Source organism: Planococcus citri, chromosome 5, assembly GCF_950023065.1.
Source record: "Planococcus citri chromosome 5, ihPlaCitr1.1, whole genome shotgun sequence".
Taxonomy (NCBI): domain Eukaryota; kingdom Metazoa; phylum Arthropoda; class Insecta; order Hemiptera; family Pseudococcidae; genus Planococcus; species Planococcus citri.
Window position 1 is genome coordinate 71,824,524 of NC_088681.1, and position 20,352 is coordinate 71,844,875.

The 20,352-nt window shown below is 41.5% G+C and overlaps 3 protein-coding genes across 4 annotated transcripts in view; 2 read left to right on the forward strand and 1 right to left on the reverse strand.

Annotated features, from left to right (window-relative positions):
- Nucleotides 1–16,365, reverse strand: part of LOC135848917 (uncharacterized) — a 112,540-nt gene extending 96,175 nt beyond the window's left edge. Inside the window, exons 1-6 of one of the 2 annotated variants that reach the window (XM_065369013.1) lie at nt 16,010–16,365; nt 15,818–15,889; nt 15,558–15,668; nt 15,241–15,417; nt 14,896–15,060; nt 14,540–14,691 (exon numbers count right to left, since the gene is read on the reverse strand). In XM_065369013.1, coding sequence (XP_065225085.1) covers nt 14,540–14,583 — 44 coding nt within the window. In that variant the 5' untranslated portion in view covers nt 14,584–14,691; nt 14,896–15,060; nt 15,241–15,417; ... (1 more) ...; nt 15,818–15,889; nt 16,010–16,365. The remainder of the gene's footprint in view (nt 1–14,539; nt 14,692–14,895; nt 15,061–15,240; nt 15,418–15,557; nt 15,669–15,817; nt 15,890–16,009) is intronic. The other variant, XM_065369014.1, reaches the window with a different exon arrangement.
- On the forward strand, nt 859–14,174 carry LOC135848913 (ras association domain-containing protein 10). The gene is made up of 4 exons (XM_065369005.1): nt 859–1,629; nt 11,765–12,081; nt 12,235–12,486; nt 12,706–14,174. Exons 2-4 carry the CDS (start codon nt 11,781–11,783, stop codon nt 13,437–13,439), a joined length of 1,287 nt encoding a protein of 428 aa, XP_065225077.1. The 5' UTR covers nt 859–1,629; nt 11,765–11,780; the 3' UTR covers nt 13,440–14,174.
- A 105-nt stretch (nt 16,366–16,470) lies between the features above and the next one.
- Prosalpha6 (Proteasome alpha6 subunit) lies at nt 16,471–18,316 on the forward strand. The gene is made up of 5 exons (XM_065369007.1): nt 16,471–16,669; nt 16,871–17,121; nt 17,200–17,359; nt 17,447–17,656; nt 17,743–18,316. The coding sequence occupies exons 1-5, from the start codon at nt 16,667–16,669 to the stop codon at nt 17,941–17,943; spliced, it is 825 nt and encodes a 274-aa protein (XP_065225079.1). The 5' UTR covers nt 16,471–16,666; the 3' UTR covers nt 17,944–18,316.
- The last annotated feature ends 2,036 nt before the right edge of the window (nt 18,317–20,352 follow it).

The following is a 20,352-nucleotide window of genomic DNA, read 5'->3' on the forward strand; positions in this document are numbered from 1 at the left end:
CCGAGCGAAGCGAGGGCAAAAGCTTTCAAAAATGTGTAATTCAAAATCTGAAAAAGTCGACAAATGAGCCTTTTTCTACATTTTTTCAAAATTTTGGAAAAGGGGGAAAAATTGAAAATTTGAAAAAGTCTTATTGAAAAAAAAGTAGGACTTTTGGATAAAATTGTTGAAAAGTAGGACTTTAATAGGACTGAAAGGACTTTTGAGAAAAAGTAGGACTTTAGTAGGACTAATAGGACCAGTAGGACCTGTTAGACACCCTGCTAATAGTACACACTACACAATGTCGACTGTCGATTATGATGTCGACTTGTGTCGTATGTAGGTGCCCGGTGCCAGGTGCCAGGTGGTAGGTGGGTGAAGGTCTGAAGGTGCTAGGAGCTAGGAGTCATGTACAAAGTGGTTACAAAATAACTTGTAAATGGTGATCTAGTACTCGTAAGTCGTAATCTCGTAATACGTACATCACACGCCAATGCAGACAAAGAGTGCAGTACAAAGTACAAGTACCTACTACCTACATCTTACATACAAAACAGTACCACTATATCTTTTTTTTTTCAAGAAATGATTTATTGGCGAAGAAAATTGACGACAACACTATTAGAGACAATTTCTACCTCAATGTTTATACTACGAATACCACCTCGAGCTCGAGCGGTTATGGTTATACGACTCGATGGTAATGAATGCCTACATCATAGTATGTACTAGGTAGGTAGGTAGAGGTACGTCTACATTCTACATTACAATCTACATACAGTGTATGTGTATTGTGTATGCATCTTCACTCTTCAGCTTGTCTGGAGTGGGGCACGCCGAGGAGACGAGACGTTTGCCGCTCCGTGTGCGTGTATTACGTTAGTGTATTAGTGTAACCTGTCGTCGCGTCGCTCGTTGTCGATGACCAGACCATGAGACCAGTACCGTAGCCGTAGTACCATACCAGTGAGTGGTGAGTGCAGTCACTCAGTCAGCAGTGCAGTGCAGTGCAGTGCTACGTGCTACGTACTAGTGCGCTAGTTCGCCATGTTCTGAAAGCACGCGTGTTGCGCGATCACGATTCCTCGTACAGTACTAGTTTTTTTTTTTTTTTTTTTTTTTACGTAATAACACACGGTGCCAGTGTCAGCTGGTCACTGTACCTATTTTTGTTCAAAAACGCGATTTTCGTTGATTTTGTTTTTGTTTTTTTCGCTTCGCTTTTTGGCCAAATTTCATAGATCGTAAATCGAAGATTGCGTCGGTAGCGGCACGAGTACTAACTAACGTGTAACGTAAAACGCAAGTGCGCGTAAGACACTAGACAGCACACAGGCAGGCACAACGACGACGTACGAATAATTAGTAATTATAGTAATGTAGTACAGTAGTGCACGTTCGCAAACCACCCGCACAGTGCATCTGCACACGCTACGCTACGCTACGGGACGGTACGAGTAACACGTAACGTATGGGTACGTCTACGTCGTATATTACGTAGCATCGAGTTTCACGACATCGTCAGCACAGCACAACACAGCACAGCAGCCCAGAATTTTCAATTTCCGATGAGTACGCCTACGCGTCATTACATTCGAATGGCACATTCCAACTCGCTCGTGTATTTCAACATCGCCAACGTCTCTAGTAAGTTGCAATACCTTTACCTACTACCTAATTGTTCAAATTACGTAAAATACTCGTACGTAGGTACTAGGTAGGTAAAGGTATACTGTAAAACTCGTAACACCGCCGCCGCTCCGCCATCATTATCCATCCGTTCCAAGTACATACGTATGTGCCTCTATCTAATGCACTAATAATACAATTATGTACCAGTAAAAAGAAGATGCCTCTTTCCAGTTTCCAGTCCACGAGTGCTCTCGGAAAAGCGTTAGCGTTGGCATTGGCCACTTTTTGCCTTTGATTCAAAATTTCACGTCGAAAGTCGCCGAACGCGAAAAAGGCATCTTGCTCCCGGCGCGGCGTATTCGTAACTTTCGGTTCGACTCGGAAATCCAAGACCCGATTCGGTTACTTTTGAATTAGTTGTCAACTTTCTCTCTATCGGCCTGATAGGTACGAAACTTTCAGCATGGCATATTCTCGTATTTCTCTTTCATCGGTTTGACAGTTTCCGCCTTTCCGCCCCATTTCTACTTTTCTGCTAAATCGCATCGGGCGAGACTGGTTTTCTTTTTCCAAATGGCGCAACGGCGCAATGGCGCATTCTACGCAAAAGTTGCAACTTGAATCCTCACATTGCACACAAACACCTACGTCTATGCAACATCTAAACAGAATGCACACGCACACTGTTCTCGTACCCCATTCGTACGTCGTTGTCGACTAATTTCAATCGTACGAGCAAGTATGTGCGAACGTAGTAGGCACTAAATTGACCGCTCATACTCGTACTCGTACTCGTACTTTAATGACTGGCCGCAACCGCAGCCGCAGCCGCCGTAGCACTCGCAATTGACGAGTCGCGACTCACACACCATCGCGATTGCGATCGTGATGCAATTCGAAAGTAAACGTTCAACGTTGGCGTGGCAGCGGCAATTGCGACATCAATGCACATTGTACGCGCTATTAGGTGAGGTATGGTTGGTTATAGTTTATGCCAGGTTCAGAGTGGCCGGCCAGCCGCCAATGACGAGTGGGTGGCTGTGGCTCTACGGGTCTACGGGTCTACGGTGGCTATAAGGCCACGGTGCATATCGCATACGTTATAGTCTCAACCCTATCCTATTCTGCCTAGTTACTAGTGTACCAGCTACCAGAGCCTGGCCCTGGCCCTGGCACTAGCCTTAGCCCTAGCTGGGTAAAGCTATCGAATTCTACTCGTGCTATACCGTCTTGCAACGTCCAACAACCTCGAACTGCGTACTGTACACACACATGCACACGCACACGCACACGCACGTCTAGATACTCAATAATAAGCATGTACTCGTATTAGAGCGTGAGCGGAGAAAACTTGGTCGTAAGTACAATCGTACAATACATTGTATCGCATCGCATCGCATCGTAGACCGCAGAATAAACAAAACCGTAAACATAAAAGACAAGCCATCACCGCAGTCCCTCCGTAGTCCATTCCATACTACGAGTATACTCGAGTCAGGTGGCGTGAAGTGAGGTGAGGTGAGGTTAGGTGAGGTGAGGTGAGGTGGGCAACTAAGGTAATGTACCCGCAGGTACCACGGAGAAAAAGCACGCAACAGAGCAACACACACACACACACACACGTGTGAAGATGCAGAGGAAACTTGCACAGCCACAGAGCCACAGATGGTGACGGTGGAGAGGCGAGCGAGAAACGTCAAAATCCAATAAGTATATACTCGAAAGTCCACGCGAGTTATGAGACGCTGGACGCTGGAAGCGGCGCGGCGCGGCGCATTCGACTAAAAATGTGAAACCGGTTTGTCGTTTCGGTTTCATAACGACAAAACACAAACGTGTGAACTGTGAACGGTATTCAACTTTTCACTTCTCAGCGATGACGATAATGTACCGTCTTCGGTCGTACTCTTACCGTACTGGTAGGTACTCGTGTACACGATCACGATGTACATGTACATACATACATGTACAGACAGATACACTTACGTTAACGTACTGCGCCAAGTCTCCAAACTAAAGTAATTCCACGTATCGTATCGTATGCGACTAGGACTATGCGTAGAGCGCGGCGTAAGCGCAGACGTACTCACCTCACCCTGATTTGCCTATCCTATACCACTATCTTTGTCTCTTTCATTATCTCTTCTATCTCTATCTTACATCGATCAATGGCGTAAGACGTTAACTTTTTCTCCACAAATACGAGCACGAGCACGAGCAAAACAACAGCAGATGCTCAAAAATCGAGTCGATAAGTACCGAAGTAGGTAACTGACAAGAATCAAAATTACAAGCCGAGTACGGGCAACGGATATTCAGTATTGGGTATTGGGTATTGGGTATTGGGTATACGTACGAATAAATGAATTAGATATACTCTTCGCGTATCTAATCGCAGTTCCCAAAAGCGTAGCGCAGCGCAGCAACGAGTGTTAAGTTCGTAGAGTTGGCGCTGCTAACGCATTGATATGCAATGTGCAGTACCTAGTGCCTCTACCTACCTCGTACCTACCTCTACCTGCATACAAAGCTACCACACTCGCACACGCACACGCACGTACAGTCGTTCACGTACCTCCATCCTTTACCTGTACCTGTACCGTATCAATCATCACTTCAGCAGATCACTACACAGTACGCAGTAGGCAGTACACATGTTACACAAACAATACGAGTAGGGTACCTGGTACCTATAACTAGACCTACTACCCAGTATCTACGAGTACGAGTAGACGCAGACGGGTAAAAAAAAACTCTCGACGGTTTTTCGACAAATTAAACTCAAACATCTTTCGCATTATCTCAATTTTTTCAATTTTCTAAAAAAAAAAAAAAAAAAAAAATAGATAAATAAAGGCGTTTCTCGCCCAATCTGTATCCGTAATAATTATTCAATACGTACGAGAAATACCTCGGAAAAGACGAGCCGATGCTCAATTTAGAGTCGCTCGCATTCAGCCACCTCAAACTGGTCGTGAATGTCGCGAAGATATTGAAAAACGCGCGTAAACTCGAAATTTTTAAGAAGGTGGCTCGTGGCTCGAGATGAAAAGTAGCGAGAAGATGCAGGTTAAAAACGAGGGGAAAAGTGATCGGATAATGTCGTGTAGCTAAAAACTTGTTATAAATGGGCAATGGCGTAAAAATTGTTGCGAATAAAATAAAATACCTAATTACCTACCTAATGAAATGTGTACGCGAAAACTGCTCAATTCGTGACAAGGCTCGAAATTGATTATACTGTTACTGTACAGTGTACGTGTAAGTACCGGTACCGCGAAAATTTACAAAGACGACGTGCCCAAACGAAATATCGTTAAATACGAGTAGGTAGGTAGTAGTAGTAGTAGGTAGTAGGTACCATTCGAACCAGAAAACACGGCTGAAAATACAAACAAAAAGGCATAATACAAAGGTTCAAAAGTTAGGCGATTGAAAATTCACGTAAAAAAGAGCCAAATTGGCAAAATAGTAGTTTGTTCAACTAGGGAGTAAGAGTGATACACTTTTCGTTATGAGGGAGAAAAACGCCAGTATTTATACTTGCAAAAATCAGAAGCGGGAGCAAAAGTAGCACTTTTTCTCCCTAAATAACGAAAAAGTAGATAGGCAAAAACCCATCAAAAACCGATTAAACGCTGTTATTTAGCCAAATACGAGTACATAGGTTTAGGTATACGACTATACTTACGTACTCACATTGCAAAAATTGCTCGAAATACGCGCGGTACTAAATATACTCGTAAAAATATCGGAAGAATTTAATTGTCAAATTGACGTAGCTGTTTGAGCTTGGAGCATGCGTGTAAATGTGTACATACATTATACCTACAATTATCTAGAGCTAGTGCTAGACCTACTGTAGTACTGTGTACTCGTATAGCGTACATCTGTATAATGGCCAATGGCCAATGGGTAAGGGTAAAGGTGCAGGGAGTCGATCTGGGTATTCGACAATATTGCTACGACTCGCGATAACACAAGTTGGATACCAATAAACCATAACCCGATAGAACCAACGATGAACGAACGGCTAATAAAGAATCACCGATCACGTAGCGGTAGCAAGTACGACTGTGACTGTCGCTGTCGACTATAGTACGAAGAACATACGATCATCTACCTTATACTTATTGAGTATTGACATTCGTTTCGTTTTCGTGCCAGCGGCGCGGCGCGGCAGCAGCAGACTCGATTTCACTCGGTTTCGATTCCCGGATTCCGTATAGGTATTCTGTAATAAACATACGCAATTACGCGTATACTTAATGTACCTACAATTGCTACATGCTACGTAGACCGTAGTACATACGTACATGTACCACCCAATGGCGGATACGAAATTGCGGATATTTGACTCGTTGAATTGAAGAGACGACGGACGATGCGACGCGACGCGACGCGACGCTTCAAACAAATCAAAACTCGAGTCTTGAAATGTGTACGTGCATTCGCTACACCGACGCGATACTCGTATATCGTTACCTGAAAGGCGATTCCGTGTACCAATGTGAATGTATGTAGTATGTACCATATGTCCATGAAAAAAAAATATACAATACCTACAATCTACATAAATGAGTATTCGTATGTATTATTTTGCGTATTACCGATAAGGTTCTAGCGTGGCTGGAAATGGAAAATTTCGCATCTGTGCGCTGTGCGCAGCAAAACTGAACAACAGAAGATGTTGGAAACTGACTGATGTCTGATCAGAACTTCCCAAAGTACATATTGCGGGCATGTGTACCTTACCTATGTACTTAACGATATACGCATTACGCAATACCGCGACCGTATACGTAGTCTATTCCACGACTACTTATTACCTACTAGTACAAATGTACTTACATTTTACAACGATCAAACATGTACCCCTGCACCTACACCTAGTACAATGCGCGTAGATACGAGTAGACACACTTTTTACACTCACTGACACTAACACATCCGAAAATTTGAAAATTCATATCGACGCGACGACGCGACGCGACGCCGCCTCAAATTCGTAGATTCGTACCTAATCAGTAATCACTTTTCAAAGTACAATATTTTCAACACGGCCATCGGCTCAAATACGAGTAAATTACGAGTATGTAAGGTATAAATAATAGTAAGTTGAAGCAACAAGTAGGTAGCTAGGTACTAGGTAGGTATAGGTATCTTCGTAGTTCGTATAGGAACCATTTAGATTGGTTCGAGAAATGGCCGAGCGGGTAGGTAGCGGGTATAGTGGATAGCTGAATACTCGTACCTACTTACTCGTAGATTCGTGTAACGAGTACGAGTTACGAGTACAAGAACCGAGCACCACCAACGTTTAGGAATGCCCGATGGTGACGAAGGCGCGGGTACATGTATAACCATAGCCATAGCCATACTGCCATAGCCAATCATAGTTGGCTTCCGGAGTCCGAGATTTGGCTCGGCGTCGGCAGGTCACCATATATCACCAACTGTAGCGTAAGTAGGTACGAGCGTACGAGTAAATAGTACATACATACATACATCTGGTAACATCCAAAACACGTACGAGCACCAGCACCAGTAGATTCGTAATTTCGTATTCACCATTACGCGTCCGTCATCGCCGCCGACGCCGACGCCGAGCCACTGGCACTACTGCTTACGTTAGCTAAAACAATAAGTATGCAGATGTACAATTGTACAGGGTCGGTCTTCGTGCAACGGAAGAGGGAGCGTACAAAGGCGTTTTCCCAAGTTGAATACTCGTAATCGTCAATCCATTCGTTTGAAATTGAAATAAAAAATATAGCAATATACGCAATACCTACTTTGATCCTAATACTTAATATAGGAACTCGATACTCGATAGGTAATTCTAATTACCCCCACCCTTTTTTTTCAATTTTCAAACTAACGTAAGTAAGGTAGGCTACATGAGTAATGGCGATGGCAATAGCAATGACGCGAATAACTTTGACTAACAGCCAATAGGAAATGTATGCAGCGCAGCGCAGCGCAAATAATGTAACGCCAACGACTAACGTGTTAGGCTACGTGTACGACTGTACGCCGCGCTGTACCGGCTGTAGTACGATTACGAGTATGTCAACGTCTACGATGGATATGGTACAGGAAATCACTCGTTTCAAAACTCTGCAACTAAAGGAAACACATACTCGTAGACGTGACGCGACCCGACATTGGTTGAATCGAATACGCATAAGACGCAGACGCAGACGCAGACGCAGACGCAGGCGTCACGCGGGTTTCCGTTTGTAATTTATCGTCGCATGGTCGCATGATCGCATGATCGCATCCTCGACTCGATGAATATTAGGCTGGCTAAGTGTAAGTGGCTAGATGGCTAGATGGCTATACGCTATACTGATGTGACGAGTACCGAGTAAATGGGCACTGTTGAAGCGGTGACTAACCGACTGCGACTGCGACTGCGACTGCAATCGAAATCGACCGTTAATGGCCTACAACTACGAGAACAAACAAACGGTCGACTGATTACCCGCGTAGTTACAATTGTACCAAGACTAAAGACTACCAACCAACTGGCAACTCTAGCTCTAGCTGCGAGTGTACAAAAGTTGAAATAAAAAACCTTCAAGTAACGACTACTTCACATCACGTAAGGTAAGGTTTAGGTATCTATATACACTCGACGTCGACGTACTCTAAAAACACGTCAACGTCTAAAGAAATTTTGAAGAAAGAAAAAAAGTTCTCAGAGAGCAACAACAACAACAACAACAACAACAACGCTTTCCGCCCTTTTGTAGAAGGAAGATGAAGTAAAGGTGTGGGGAGGGGAGGGGGAAGCATAAACGTACCTAAACCTATAGTCAGTGGTGAGCTGGTGAATTGGTAAACGCAGAAACTTTTATACAGAAACCCATGCACACGTTGAACGATGTTCGTTATTTCAAGAAAACGAAACCGAAACCAAACACCTGTCAACCTGCTGCTGAATCACACATTCCATGACAAGTAGGCAATTAGGCAATTAGGCACCTAGGCGGCTGAGGCGGGGGCGGCAGGCACTTGAAAGGGTGCAGTAGGGTCGTCGCTTTGGTAGATCGGTTGTTCGGCGGTACTCGGTAGTCGGTACATGTAAACCTAACTAGCCTACCAAAACACCGCGCCGAAACCAGGGATGTCTAGCCAATGGGATTGGCTAAAGCTAACGGCTAAAGCTAGAAGAATTTAGGGCTTTGGCTAAGCTAACGGCTATTGGCTAACGTCTCTTCATTGGCTGGCTATTAGCTGGCTAATTTTTCAAAAATCGAGTGACCCCTCTAAAATACTCCTCTAAATGAGAGCATTCCCATTTTGCTGATTTTGCTGATTTTGCCCATTTTTATAGATATTATTTCTAGTTTTAGGAAATAATTATTATTTCACAAACGTGAATCACAATTATTCGCATTCACGCATTACTTGATTATATTCATAAACTGATTTCTCATTCATTTTCTAGAAAAACAACGATCGTTGAAAAAAATTAAGAAAAAGATCCCCGGAACCACTAATGTCAAACTACACTTTTTTGGTCTTTAGCTTTTAATTTTATTACGAATTTTCAAATTTTTATTTTTATTTTTTTTACCTACAGGAAACCCATTTACTCGCCTATTTATTTTCAATTTTATCCATCATTTTTAGCCAAAATCAATTAGCTAACGCTGGCTAATGGTTAAAATGTTTGTTGATTGGCTGGCTAATGGCTAATGGCTAAATGTCAAAAATTCAATAAGCTAACGGCTAACGGCTAATGGCTATTGGCTAGCTAGACATCCCTGGCCGAAACCAATACGAGTAGTCGAGTATAGGTAAGGTACAATGGTCACGTACGAGTATGTACGGCTACGTAGGTAGTAGGTAGGTACTAAGTAGGTATACAATACACATAATCAACGTAAGGTAGGTAGAGGTACGTAGTACGTACCGCATTGCACATGCAGTACACAGATGCACTATGCACTATGCAGTATGCAGTATGCAGTATGCAGTATGCAGTATACCTATTGGCTATTACCTACATGTTGATGTCTACGTTTAAAGCGTACGAGTACGACTAAGTACGTAAGTTTATGTCGCGTACAATTATTACGATTACGAGTTCATCAAACGCGAAACGCCATACTCGTATGCCAATTGTTAAGCACAATATCAGTTTCAACTGTCATTTTCTTCATAAATTCACCAAACGGTCAAGGTACGAGTAATGCGTAAGTAGGTAGAGATACGAGTATACTGAAAATGTGTATCGCGTACGAACTACGAACCAGAGAAATGTACCAAATAGTCCAAATCAAATTCGCAACATACCCCAGCCCCGCGGCCCACACAAACGACTAACGAGATAGGCATCTGCATAGAATGCGCATACGAGTACGAGTACGAGTACGAGTACGAGTACGAGTACATACGCTACCGTGTATCACAATAACGTATTATACTCGTATGGAGCATGCAGAAGGCATAAGGCATACGGCATACGAGTGCGAGTACGAGGACGAGCACAAATATTCGCCGCAGAGTGCCGAGTATCATCGCATCGCTCCGAGAAATATTTTCGTCGATTTCACGCTTACGGTAAAATTAGCATTCTGGATGCGCTACGCCGCGCCGCTCGCATTCTCTCTTCATAACAACAAAAATGCAAAAATGATCGCATTCGTTTCACTCGGTCACTTTCATTTCAATAGGTAAGGTACCTTACCTATACCTACTACATATCTATACTCGAACAGCAAAAATAAACGAAAAATCAAAAATAGCAACGATAAACTTGTAATAATGTGATCGAAAATTATGGAATAGTTTCCCTATTTCGGCCAAGCTCAAAAAATGCCCATGCCGTGATAAGTATAAACTAACAAATTAGATCTGAGAACCTGCTTTACCGGCCAAGATAATCTGCACGGGAATTACCGACTCGTACATTGACACTTGACAACTAGATGCTCAAAAAAACGAAAAAAAAACACAAAAAAACGCACCTATCTACATAGATATATGTACCTACTTATGCTTTTGTTATAGTATAGTACTTCAACTAGCTCTATACGTTATTGCGTATACGATCACGCAATACGAGTAGTCGAGTACATACGAGTATAAAACACTTGCGACGTATTTTCATGCGAAAAAATCTCACGCTCAACACTCGAAAATAGGTGCCAATGTAAGCACGGGCAACGGGCAACGGGCAGTCGGCCGCCGCATCGTCCGACAATGTACATTTTTATAATTCAGGTAAATGTCACGATTTCGTTGCATAACGAAAGAGTAGGTCTAGGTGTATGTAAATGTATGTTTTGTAAGCTGATCTACATACGTTACGTACGAGTATTTATCTATCTATTCTTTCATACGCATCGCATTACGCGCGTATTCTCATCGGACGAATATAGTTACCTACTTAAGTTAAGTAAGTACATATGTATCTGACGAACAACGAACGCGTCGAAAATAATTTACGAGCAAAATACACAATTCAACCGGCACGGCGGCGCCTGCAAAATTTTCCGATTGTGAAAATGGTGAAATGATATCGCGGTTAACAAAGTCTATCGGTACTGATAGGTACATACTAAAAGTTCATTTAGCCGTTTTCTCCTTTTCCGGTTGTTCAGGAAAAAATCCAAATTCATCCGATTGCTTTTAATTATAATCATCTCGAAATCGGTTCTCGATGTTTCGTAGCGTGAAAATCGAATGTAGGTTACGCGCATCGTGGGAAACATTTTCGTCCCTTTAGAAGTAAGAACTCTGGAATGGCAGTTTCGATGTAAAAAAAAAAAAATAGGTATTTAAAAAAATGCACTAATCACGCGAGTGGTTAACCAAATGCCTTAATGAAACGCGCCAGCTTCCAATATTCGCTTATTTACCACTACTTAGTACATATACTCGCATAGGCGTACGAGTATTTTCCAATTCTAACCATCGATCAAGCTGCACACATGTACGAGTCTACGACGAGCTCGTACATAGTATAACGACGTATAACGTGTATGTGTATGCCGTGTGCGGTGTATGGGATGCCTATAATAGGGTAATCCAAATTTCAAATCCACCCGATAGATATCTAGGTACCTAGTAGGTAAATAATTATAATGTACACTGTATAAGTGTATAGTGTATACAGTATTTGATCGTGTTACAGATGAACGAAAAATACGATGACTACGTGCGCGACAACTCCGGCGACTATTACAGCTTTCTCGTGCGCTGAAATTCCGATTTGGGTATGTGGAAAACAGTTGTGGATATCGGGAGTAGATCGTAAAACAACAGTCGACCAAGTCGTGGAAACCTTGCTCGGTCGGTCGGACAAACAGTATTCGATCGTCGAAAAATGGAGACAAGTCGAGAGACCGCTGAGCGGCGACACGCGAATTCTCAAGCTATGGAAAACGTGGGGAGATAGCAAAACCGAAGTGAAATTGTCGTTGAAGAAAATTCAAAACCAAAACGATATAGGTGAGCGCGAAAATTGAGCAAACATTGAAACATACTCGTACCTACACCTACCGTAATCGAAACCGAAACCGAAACCGTACCCCTTCCTCCTCGCAGGATTTCGTTCTCATTGTCAGTCTCACTTTCCTTTTCTATCGTATTTTCATTTTTCAGACACGAATACGCGGAGTATCTCGACGAAAAAGAAGACCCGATACTATAAATCAGCTTGTAGTAAATACGGTCAGACCATTCATCCTAAAAGATTGGTTCAGCTATCTAAAAGCCACGGTATCGAACGTCTGCTCAAACTGATACTCGTGCAAGGCGAAACTATCCAAAATCAAATTTGCAAACTCAAAGATCGACAATTTGAAATCGAGCAGCTGGAATGCGAACAACACAAGAGTAGAATCGACACTTTAGGTACGGTAACCTTACATACGTTGTAAAATTTACATCGTAATACGTGCCTATCTACATAAAAACCCACATTCATTAATTAGTTCATTCGATAACTACCTAACTTTAAGTGTTATAATTATATTTTTCATACTCGATTACGGTATTACCCTATCCACTAGATAATCGGTCATTTTTTTAACACTGTTTTTTTTTTTGTTTTTTTTCGAATTCGACACTCAGGTACCAATTACCTCGTTAACACATATTTGGGAATGAGCGAAGACAAAGATAGCGGTGTGACAACCGAGTGCGTTGCAAGCAGTGAAAATAACGGAACGCCTACCGAGACTGAAAAACAACGGGTCACGAGTGACGAATATTACGACGACAACGGCGACGAAGACGGTGACTACGAATACGACGAAAATAACGGCGGTCAACGTACCGAAGACATTAACATTACCATCGAAGAAGATATTGAAACTGAAATCGAAGAGTTGAGAAATAAAATCTATTTTCTAGATAAAATCGTTAAAATAAACAAAAAGTTGGAAAAGGAAGAAGAAAATCTGGTGCGACTTTTCATCAATATAGAACGCTGCAAAAAAGACGACATTTCGACGACGAGCGAGAGCGCAAGCGCGTGCGTGTGCGCGTCTGACGAGTTAGGTCTACGTTACGACTTGGACAGATTACAGAATGAAATTGAAAAACGTGAAAACGAATTCGATAACAACTGCAAAATATTGCAGCGTGTAGAAAATAATTTGGAAACTAGAAAATATTATCTAAAACGACTACGCGACGACTTTTACGATGAAACGAATCGATACGACTACGACTACGACTACGATCATCAACCTTTCGCCAGCTGCGGCGTACGCTCGATAACCCAAAACGCGTTACCGTATTACACTTGCGCCGCCGCCGCCGCCACCACTACCAACAAACCAGTTTTAAACACGCTCGTATGAAACAAAAAAATTCAGGCAACAACTCGGCGCGGCCGCGTCTCGCAGTAAATACACCGTTCGACGATCGTCGTTGAACGTTAAACCGTCCGATAACCAATAAAAAATAAAGTACCGAGCGACGCGGATAGGTGTAAACGGACCTACGAACTTACGAACCACGAACCCAGTCACCACTTCACCAGTGTCTCGGAGCAACACGTAGGTATACGGCGGTATATGTGTAGGCTACGCAAATAGGTACGCAATACCAACTACCCAGCCAATGTACGTAGACGTAGGCCTACGTATTTCGTAAGTGTAGTAGGCTAAACAATCGCCGACGAATTAAACATTTTTCTCGAATCTCGATATTACTCGTACGTAGCAGCGGCGCGGCGCGGCGGAGTCATTCGCTTTCGTAAGTAGGTAATCACGTCTTGGAATCGTGGAATCGTATGTACCTACTTATACTCGTATAACGCGTAGCTGGCGCGGAGATGGAAATTTGCTCATGTTTCGCGTATTCAACCCCTAGTCACTATCTTAGATTATACGTAAATATGTAATAGCGTTTAGGCGACAGTACAAATTATATCTACATACCTACCTAAAACAGAATATTGTTTGTTCAACAGGTATTAAGTATGTACGTGACAAATACTGTTCAGGTATACCTATAATTCTATAATGTAATACGTTATCACCAAAGATGATCAAGTTTTGTAAATAAAATATCACTCGAATTGTTTTAATAAATAGGTAGCTCGAACGCCGAGTTATTCCTTTCTGTTAGAAATCCTTATGTAGTCTACGTAGGATGTAGACTCGAAGTATACTCGAACAAGAATACACTCGCTGAATAGCTATACCGAAATACACACGTAACTACGACAGAAATTCAAACTCTGATAAGGGATACGTTACGATAACTCAGAGGGAGAACAAGTACATACTAGCTTCTATCGGCGTAGTTACTATCATAGCATATTATTACTACGCGAGTAGGTAATTTATAAAAAATACAGATACTTAGTAATACGCAGGGTTTTCACATACAAAAGTACCTAGTTAGATATTTATATCTACAGCTAGATAATAATGTAAACAAAACAAATCCTCACCTGATGAAGAATTCAACTTCAACGCCGCGCCGGAACAATAACATCCGAATTGGCGAATTCGAACAATTACGTAGATCCCGACCATTTACACTACTTATTCACATTCTCATCATCAACGGACAAAAATAGGCCTAACTGCGCTGTTCTACGAACTGCGAAACAGAAAACAATTTCGATTGAACGAAAATACCTAATACCTACGAGTATATTGAAGAGTAAACTACTTGTTGCGTTCGGTTGCTTACTGTACCAAACCAACCCAAAAACTTCATACTTTTTAGTTACACTCGAAATTCTTCAAAAATACGCGACTGTATTTTCGTAGATTAGTGAAATAGGTATACTTACTTACTTACATTTGAATAATAAAATACTGCGCAGCACGCATCTCCGATACTTATTTCCCGAGAGTCGACCATCAAATGCGATCTATACGGTTTCATAGGTAGGTAGGCCTAAGTATATAGTTTCAAATCTGATTAGGTTCGTAACGAGCTCAACGTTCAACGTAATTTTACAGCCTGAAGGGTATACAAAAAAGAAACGATTTTCAATATCATACGGATATCTACAGACGATTTACTTCGTTACCTACGTCTACGAGTATTCAGCCTAACCGAAGGAACAGTCCCGGTGAATACATAATTATACGTACGGTAAGTAACTAACTAAGTATTTATTAGGTAACTTAAAGTACTCACGGTGGCGTTGAAGAAACACAACATCGATAATCATAGATACCTAATACGGTACGAATCTATTATGTAGTCAAGTATATACAGTAAGTTGAGTAAGTATACCAAATCAATAACCGATTGTTGACTCGTTCCAAGTTACTGGTTAGTGTCTGCGCAGCATGCACGGTAGGTAATGCGAATCTGCGAATCACACCGAAATAATAGGGTAAGAATTCTTCAACTAGCCACTAGTTATCACTAAATGCGTAAGCTATAATAGGAACCGATAGATTATCGTCGCTTCAATCAGTTCTTACTTATTGCTATTGTTTTCCACTTACCTTCTACACTTTGCGCCGACTTTTCCAGTAGATACCGTTGCCGTCCTTACGATATATCTAATTAGGCCTAGACGCATTTACCGGGTAACTATTAGCTTCCATTCTGCTGTGCTGAAAACCGAAGATCTTGATCAATGAAAGTTTTCTAATACATTGCCGGTCTCGTGGTAATCGTACTTGTCGCGTAGACATGTATCCCTACAGTATTGGTAATTTTGTACATTCGAAATGAAAAATAATAAGCCTAACTCGATATTTACTTGATTTCGAATAATTATCGAAATGCGAAAAGAATACAATCTCGAATACTGATCGCTGTCTTATCCGCATTTCTGCAAACAAACACCGATCTTTCACTTAGTAAAACGTCTACTCGATAGTCGATGGTCGATGAGGATGAACACTCGAATAGTATAGGTATGTAATAAAGTAATTATTCTTAATAAACTTACTCGTTAGAAACGGCGAAACATAGAAAGAAACTGCTAGTCAACGTTCGTACTTCGTATTTGTAAATTGTAATAAATCAAATCGTAATGAACGAAAATAAAGCCGAGTAAACCGCACTTCAACGTGCAGAATGGCGGAATTATGACTAATCCAATAATCGGTGGGACCGGCGATCCGGCGATCGGCAATTCGGCATCGGCATTTTACTCAAAAACACCGCATTTCCGATTTTCCGTTTCCGCAATACCGTAAATACGTACGAATCGTAAAACTACTGTTTTTTCACGGTAATTACGAAACAACCGTTGAAAAAGTTGCGATATCGTGTACACACTACACATACACGCCGGTCAACGTGGTCAATGGGTCAACGTACACAAATCAAAGGTGTTCCGTAGTGCTGTTCGACTCGCCGAAAACAAAAAAGCCAATGGAGTAAACACTAAAATGTTTTTTAATCGTGAATAGCGGTTTTGAAAAAATACGAATACGAATGAAAAATATCCATCTTTGTGCGATTCGTTTTTAACTTTTTACAAATTAATTTTATTGTAGAAATAATTTTTTTCATAAAAATATCAGAGTATTCGATGCGGATATCGAGTCCTGTATTCTGAGTATTCGTTCGATTCAGTTGTCGAGTATTCCGGAGAATTGCAATGGTAACGTATTGTTTTTCATTCGAACGTAAACCCTAGATACTTTGTTAGCTCGAATTACACTCGAAATGGGTATAATTTTCGTCAGATTTGGTTACATCGATAGCTCAGGCGACGACGTTAACACGTTCGGTTCTCGAACGTATACCACTGCTATCCTCCGCTATTGTAACGCGATTTATCGCCGTATTTTGTATGTTTTAGTTTCGCAATCAGTACGACAGTGACGTTACGGTATGGAGTCCGCAAGGGCGACTTTTCCAAGTCGAGTACGCCATGGAAGCAGTTAAACTCGGCTCGGCTACGGTTGGCTTGAAAAATGAAACGCACGCTGTGCTGGTGGCGTTGAAGCGAGCTGCCTCCGAATTATCGGCGTATCAAAAGAAGCTCTTTCCAATCGACGACCATATAGGCATATCCATCTCCGGGCTGACTGCCGATGCGCGAATGTTGAGGTAAGTTGGTCGATCTCGATACGAAATACGAAACGCTACGCGTTAAATCTTTACACCTTACCTATTTCGCTGTTGCAGCCGATATATGAGAAACGAGTGTTTAAATTTCAAATTTTCTCACAACTCTTCGATGCCGATCAATCGATTATTGTTGAAATTGGGTAATAAAATGCAAGTGTGCACTCAGCGGTACGACAAACGACCTTACGGAGTGGGCTTGTTGATCGCCGGATACGACGTGAGTTTTTACACCGTGTGTAGCGTTATCGATTGGTGGACGGTGTTTTTAAATTTTAACGCTTCGTTATCTCTGTTTTTCCACCAGGACAAAGGACCTCATATTTATCAAACCTGTCCTTCCGCCAACTATTACGATTGTCGCGCTATGGCCATCGGTTCTAGATCGCAAAGCGCTCGAACGTATTTAGAAAAACATTTGGACGTTTTTCCTTCTTGTTCCATCGAGGAACTAATCGCTCACGGTTTACGCGCTTTGAGAGATACTTTACCTAACGAAGTCGAACTTACAACCAAAGTAAGTAGTGGAATCGTCGTCGTTAGACGAGTACATCGCCGACGTTAACGTTGATAATATATATATTTTTTTTCTCGCGATAACAGAATGTATCCATCGGAATCGTCGGTAAAGATACGCCGTATAAAGACTCGGCCGAAGACGATATCGCCCGTTATTTGAGTATGATCGAAGGAGAAGAACGAAGAGGCGCACCGGCGTCCAGTTCGAAGCAAGTACCCTCCGATGACGGTTCAGAAAGCCCACCGCCCGATCCCGTACCAACTGTGGCAATGGAAACCGAATAAGATTCCGCGTTATGTCGTCGAAAAAAAATCCAATTTGAAAATATGTAATATAACAGACCGTTAAAATCATAAAATCGTTTCGCTGTTTCAAGTTTTTTTGTTTTCGTTTTTTTTTTACGGTTATTTTCTTATATATCTACTATTTTACCTAATCATTAATTATTTTTTATCCTCGTCGATAACGTAGGTAATGGTTTGATTTGTAATCGAGAACAAACGTGGTCGTGAGAGCGTGAACGAGGGTATTGGTGAGAATGAAAAAATAAAATATTCTACGTTGATCGAGCGCTTACAAAATTAAGAAAAGTTTCTGTTATTTTAAAGGTAATTCGGTATTCGCATGTATTACAAAAAATAAATTATTTTTCATCGATATCGTCGCGTATCGCTTATTTGAAAGTTGTATCATTCATTTTTAAACGAATAAGTACGTATTGATAATTGTTCGAAAGTGTTGCAAATTTAGGTCAGTAAAATTTCAACGAACGAATAAAATAGTATCGAATTGTTTTCGATAAAAAATAAATTAAATCAACGGAACGGTAAACGGTTACCCCCCAAAACGTTAACAGACAATAATGTACGATGCGTTCGCATCGTCGTTTTTGTTTTCCCGACGTAGGTGAGTAGGTATTTTCCAACAAACGAAGATGTATGTATGTACTTAATCGCGAATTGAAAACAGCGAGCGACTAGGTTCCCGACGTACGTATTTTTTTTGCCTAGAACGCTCGATGATTGTTCATCACGGTGGACTACGGCGTATTACGTAGGTAGATGTATATACAGAAGTACTTAGATAGTATGCCATGTAGAAAGTAAGGTACTCGCGTAGACTTTTGGCGCATTACTCGAGCACATATTACGTTGTAGAGTTGACCTACGTGCAAATGTACGATGATTTCATCTTCTTTTTTTCTTTTTTTGATCCCCTAAGTAGGCGACGTACTCGTAAAATAGGTGGGTAATCCGCTTAAGTCGGTGGTCGGTGACCAACGACCATACATCTGGCGCGAGCTAGCGAAAAGTACAAAGAATTTTAAGCTCATCACGTACGCGTTTCTTTTAAGCGCGATACGTCGGTATAATTGTTAGTACTCTTAATTCCGTATAGCTATACGTACTTATTGCGCGATATAAAGTAAAAATCTATGTTTTGGTTTAAGCGGCGCGGCGCGGCGCTCGCATTCACATCGTACGTAGACGTACCTCTACCTACTACCTACGTAAAGATGTGCGAGTGTGATTTTACTCGTAGGTACTTTTGGGTAGCGATGAAAAAAATACGCGTAGCGTAGCTAGAGCTAGGTGTAGGTACGTCTACGTACGATTGGATTGGTTGGTTTACAGATATCTACCTAGTACCTATACGATAAGTTACCAAGTTTGTGAGTTTTGTTTGATGACTGTCTCGGATGCCGTACCTACTCGTAGCTGTACACATACATAGCTAGAGCTACCCAGTACCTACCTAATACGTAGACGTACATATTGCGCGTTTGATGAACGAACTAATTTTAATATCGTATCGCATCGTAAATTCGTAATCCAGTGTACAGTGTACAAGAACGACAGCGCGCATAATTAGGATACCTACAGCGATAAATATATACATAGCGTACGCACGAGCATACGTCACCTATTCTTTCGTTCGTTTGTGTACTTATTGCTTAGCTAGTAGGTATAGGTATTATCTCACCTGCATAATTATGAAATTTTCAACTTTTGTCCATCAACGATATTGCAAACAGTTTGTTGTTTTCGTGCAAATACGAGTAAGGTAGATATTATAGTAGCGGTGAAATTATCACAAAAATCTTCCAACATTACCAAAAGACTAGCGAGTGAGTTGATGGTATTTCAATGAAACTATCGTAAACAAGATTCGACGAAAAATGCAAAATGCAAAATGCAAAATGCAAAATGCAAAATGCAAAATGCAAAAAAACAACACACACGCAATTGAAACTCGTTAAATAAGTAGGATTTGTACATGGTGCTTTGGTGCTAACATACAAAACTGCCTTAAGGGTTATGATTCTCTTCGCAGCTAACGTTGTTTTTACTTTCGATGATTTGAGACTGAGACATTTTTGTCAGCGGATGAGCGAGCGTGTTTTTTAGCTAAACATACGACGTACTCGTAAGTCTACTTGTAGGTACGTATACTTACTATGGGTACGTGCGTGGTAGGTTTTTTGTTGTTGTTGTTGTTTTTTTTTTTACATAAACGACTGTACCGTCTTATTTTTTATCTACGCGTAATCGTATTATTCGTATTGCTCAGAGCTAACTCAGATGTATTCTCGTACTTACGTTGAACATAGGTACGTCGTACGTTTACTGGGTCTGGGTACCTTATAGTTCCTTTCCTACCCTTGTTACGCTATCGAATACGCTACGGCGCGG

Excerpts from the sequence above, each read along its gene's own strand:
- LOC135848913 (XM_065369005.1), top strand. The coding sequence starts at position 11,781 with ATGACTACGTGCGCGACAACTCCGGCGACTATTACAGCTTTCTCGTGC. Across the intron at positions 12,082-12,234 it reads TCAAAACCAAAACGATATAG|ACACGAATACGCGGAGTATC; the intron begins GTGAGCGCGAAA and ends TTCATTTTTCAG. Across the intron at positions 12,487-12,705 it reads GAGTAGAATCGACACTTTAG|GTACCAATTACCTCGTTAAC; the intron begins GTACGGTAACCT and ends TTCGACACTCAG.
- Prosalpha6 (XM_065369007.1), top strand. Across the intron at positions 17,122-17,199 it reads GCCGATGCGCGAATGTTGAG|CCGATATATGAGAAACGAGT; the intron begins GTAAGTTGGTCG and ends TCGCTGTTGCAG. Across the intron at positions 17,360-17,446 it reads TGTTGATCGCCGGATACGAC|GACAAAGGACCTCATATTTA; the intron begins GTGAGTTTTTAC and ends TTTTTCCACCAG.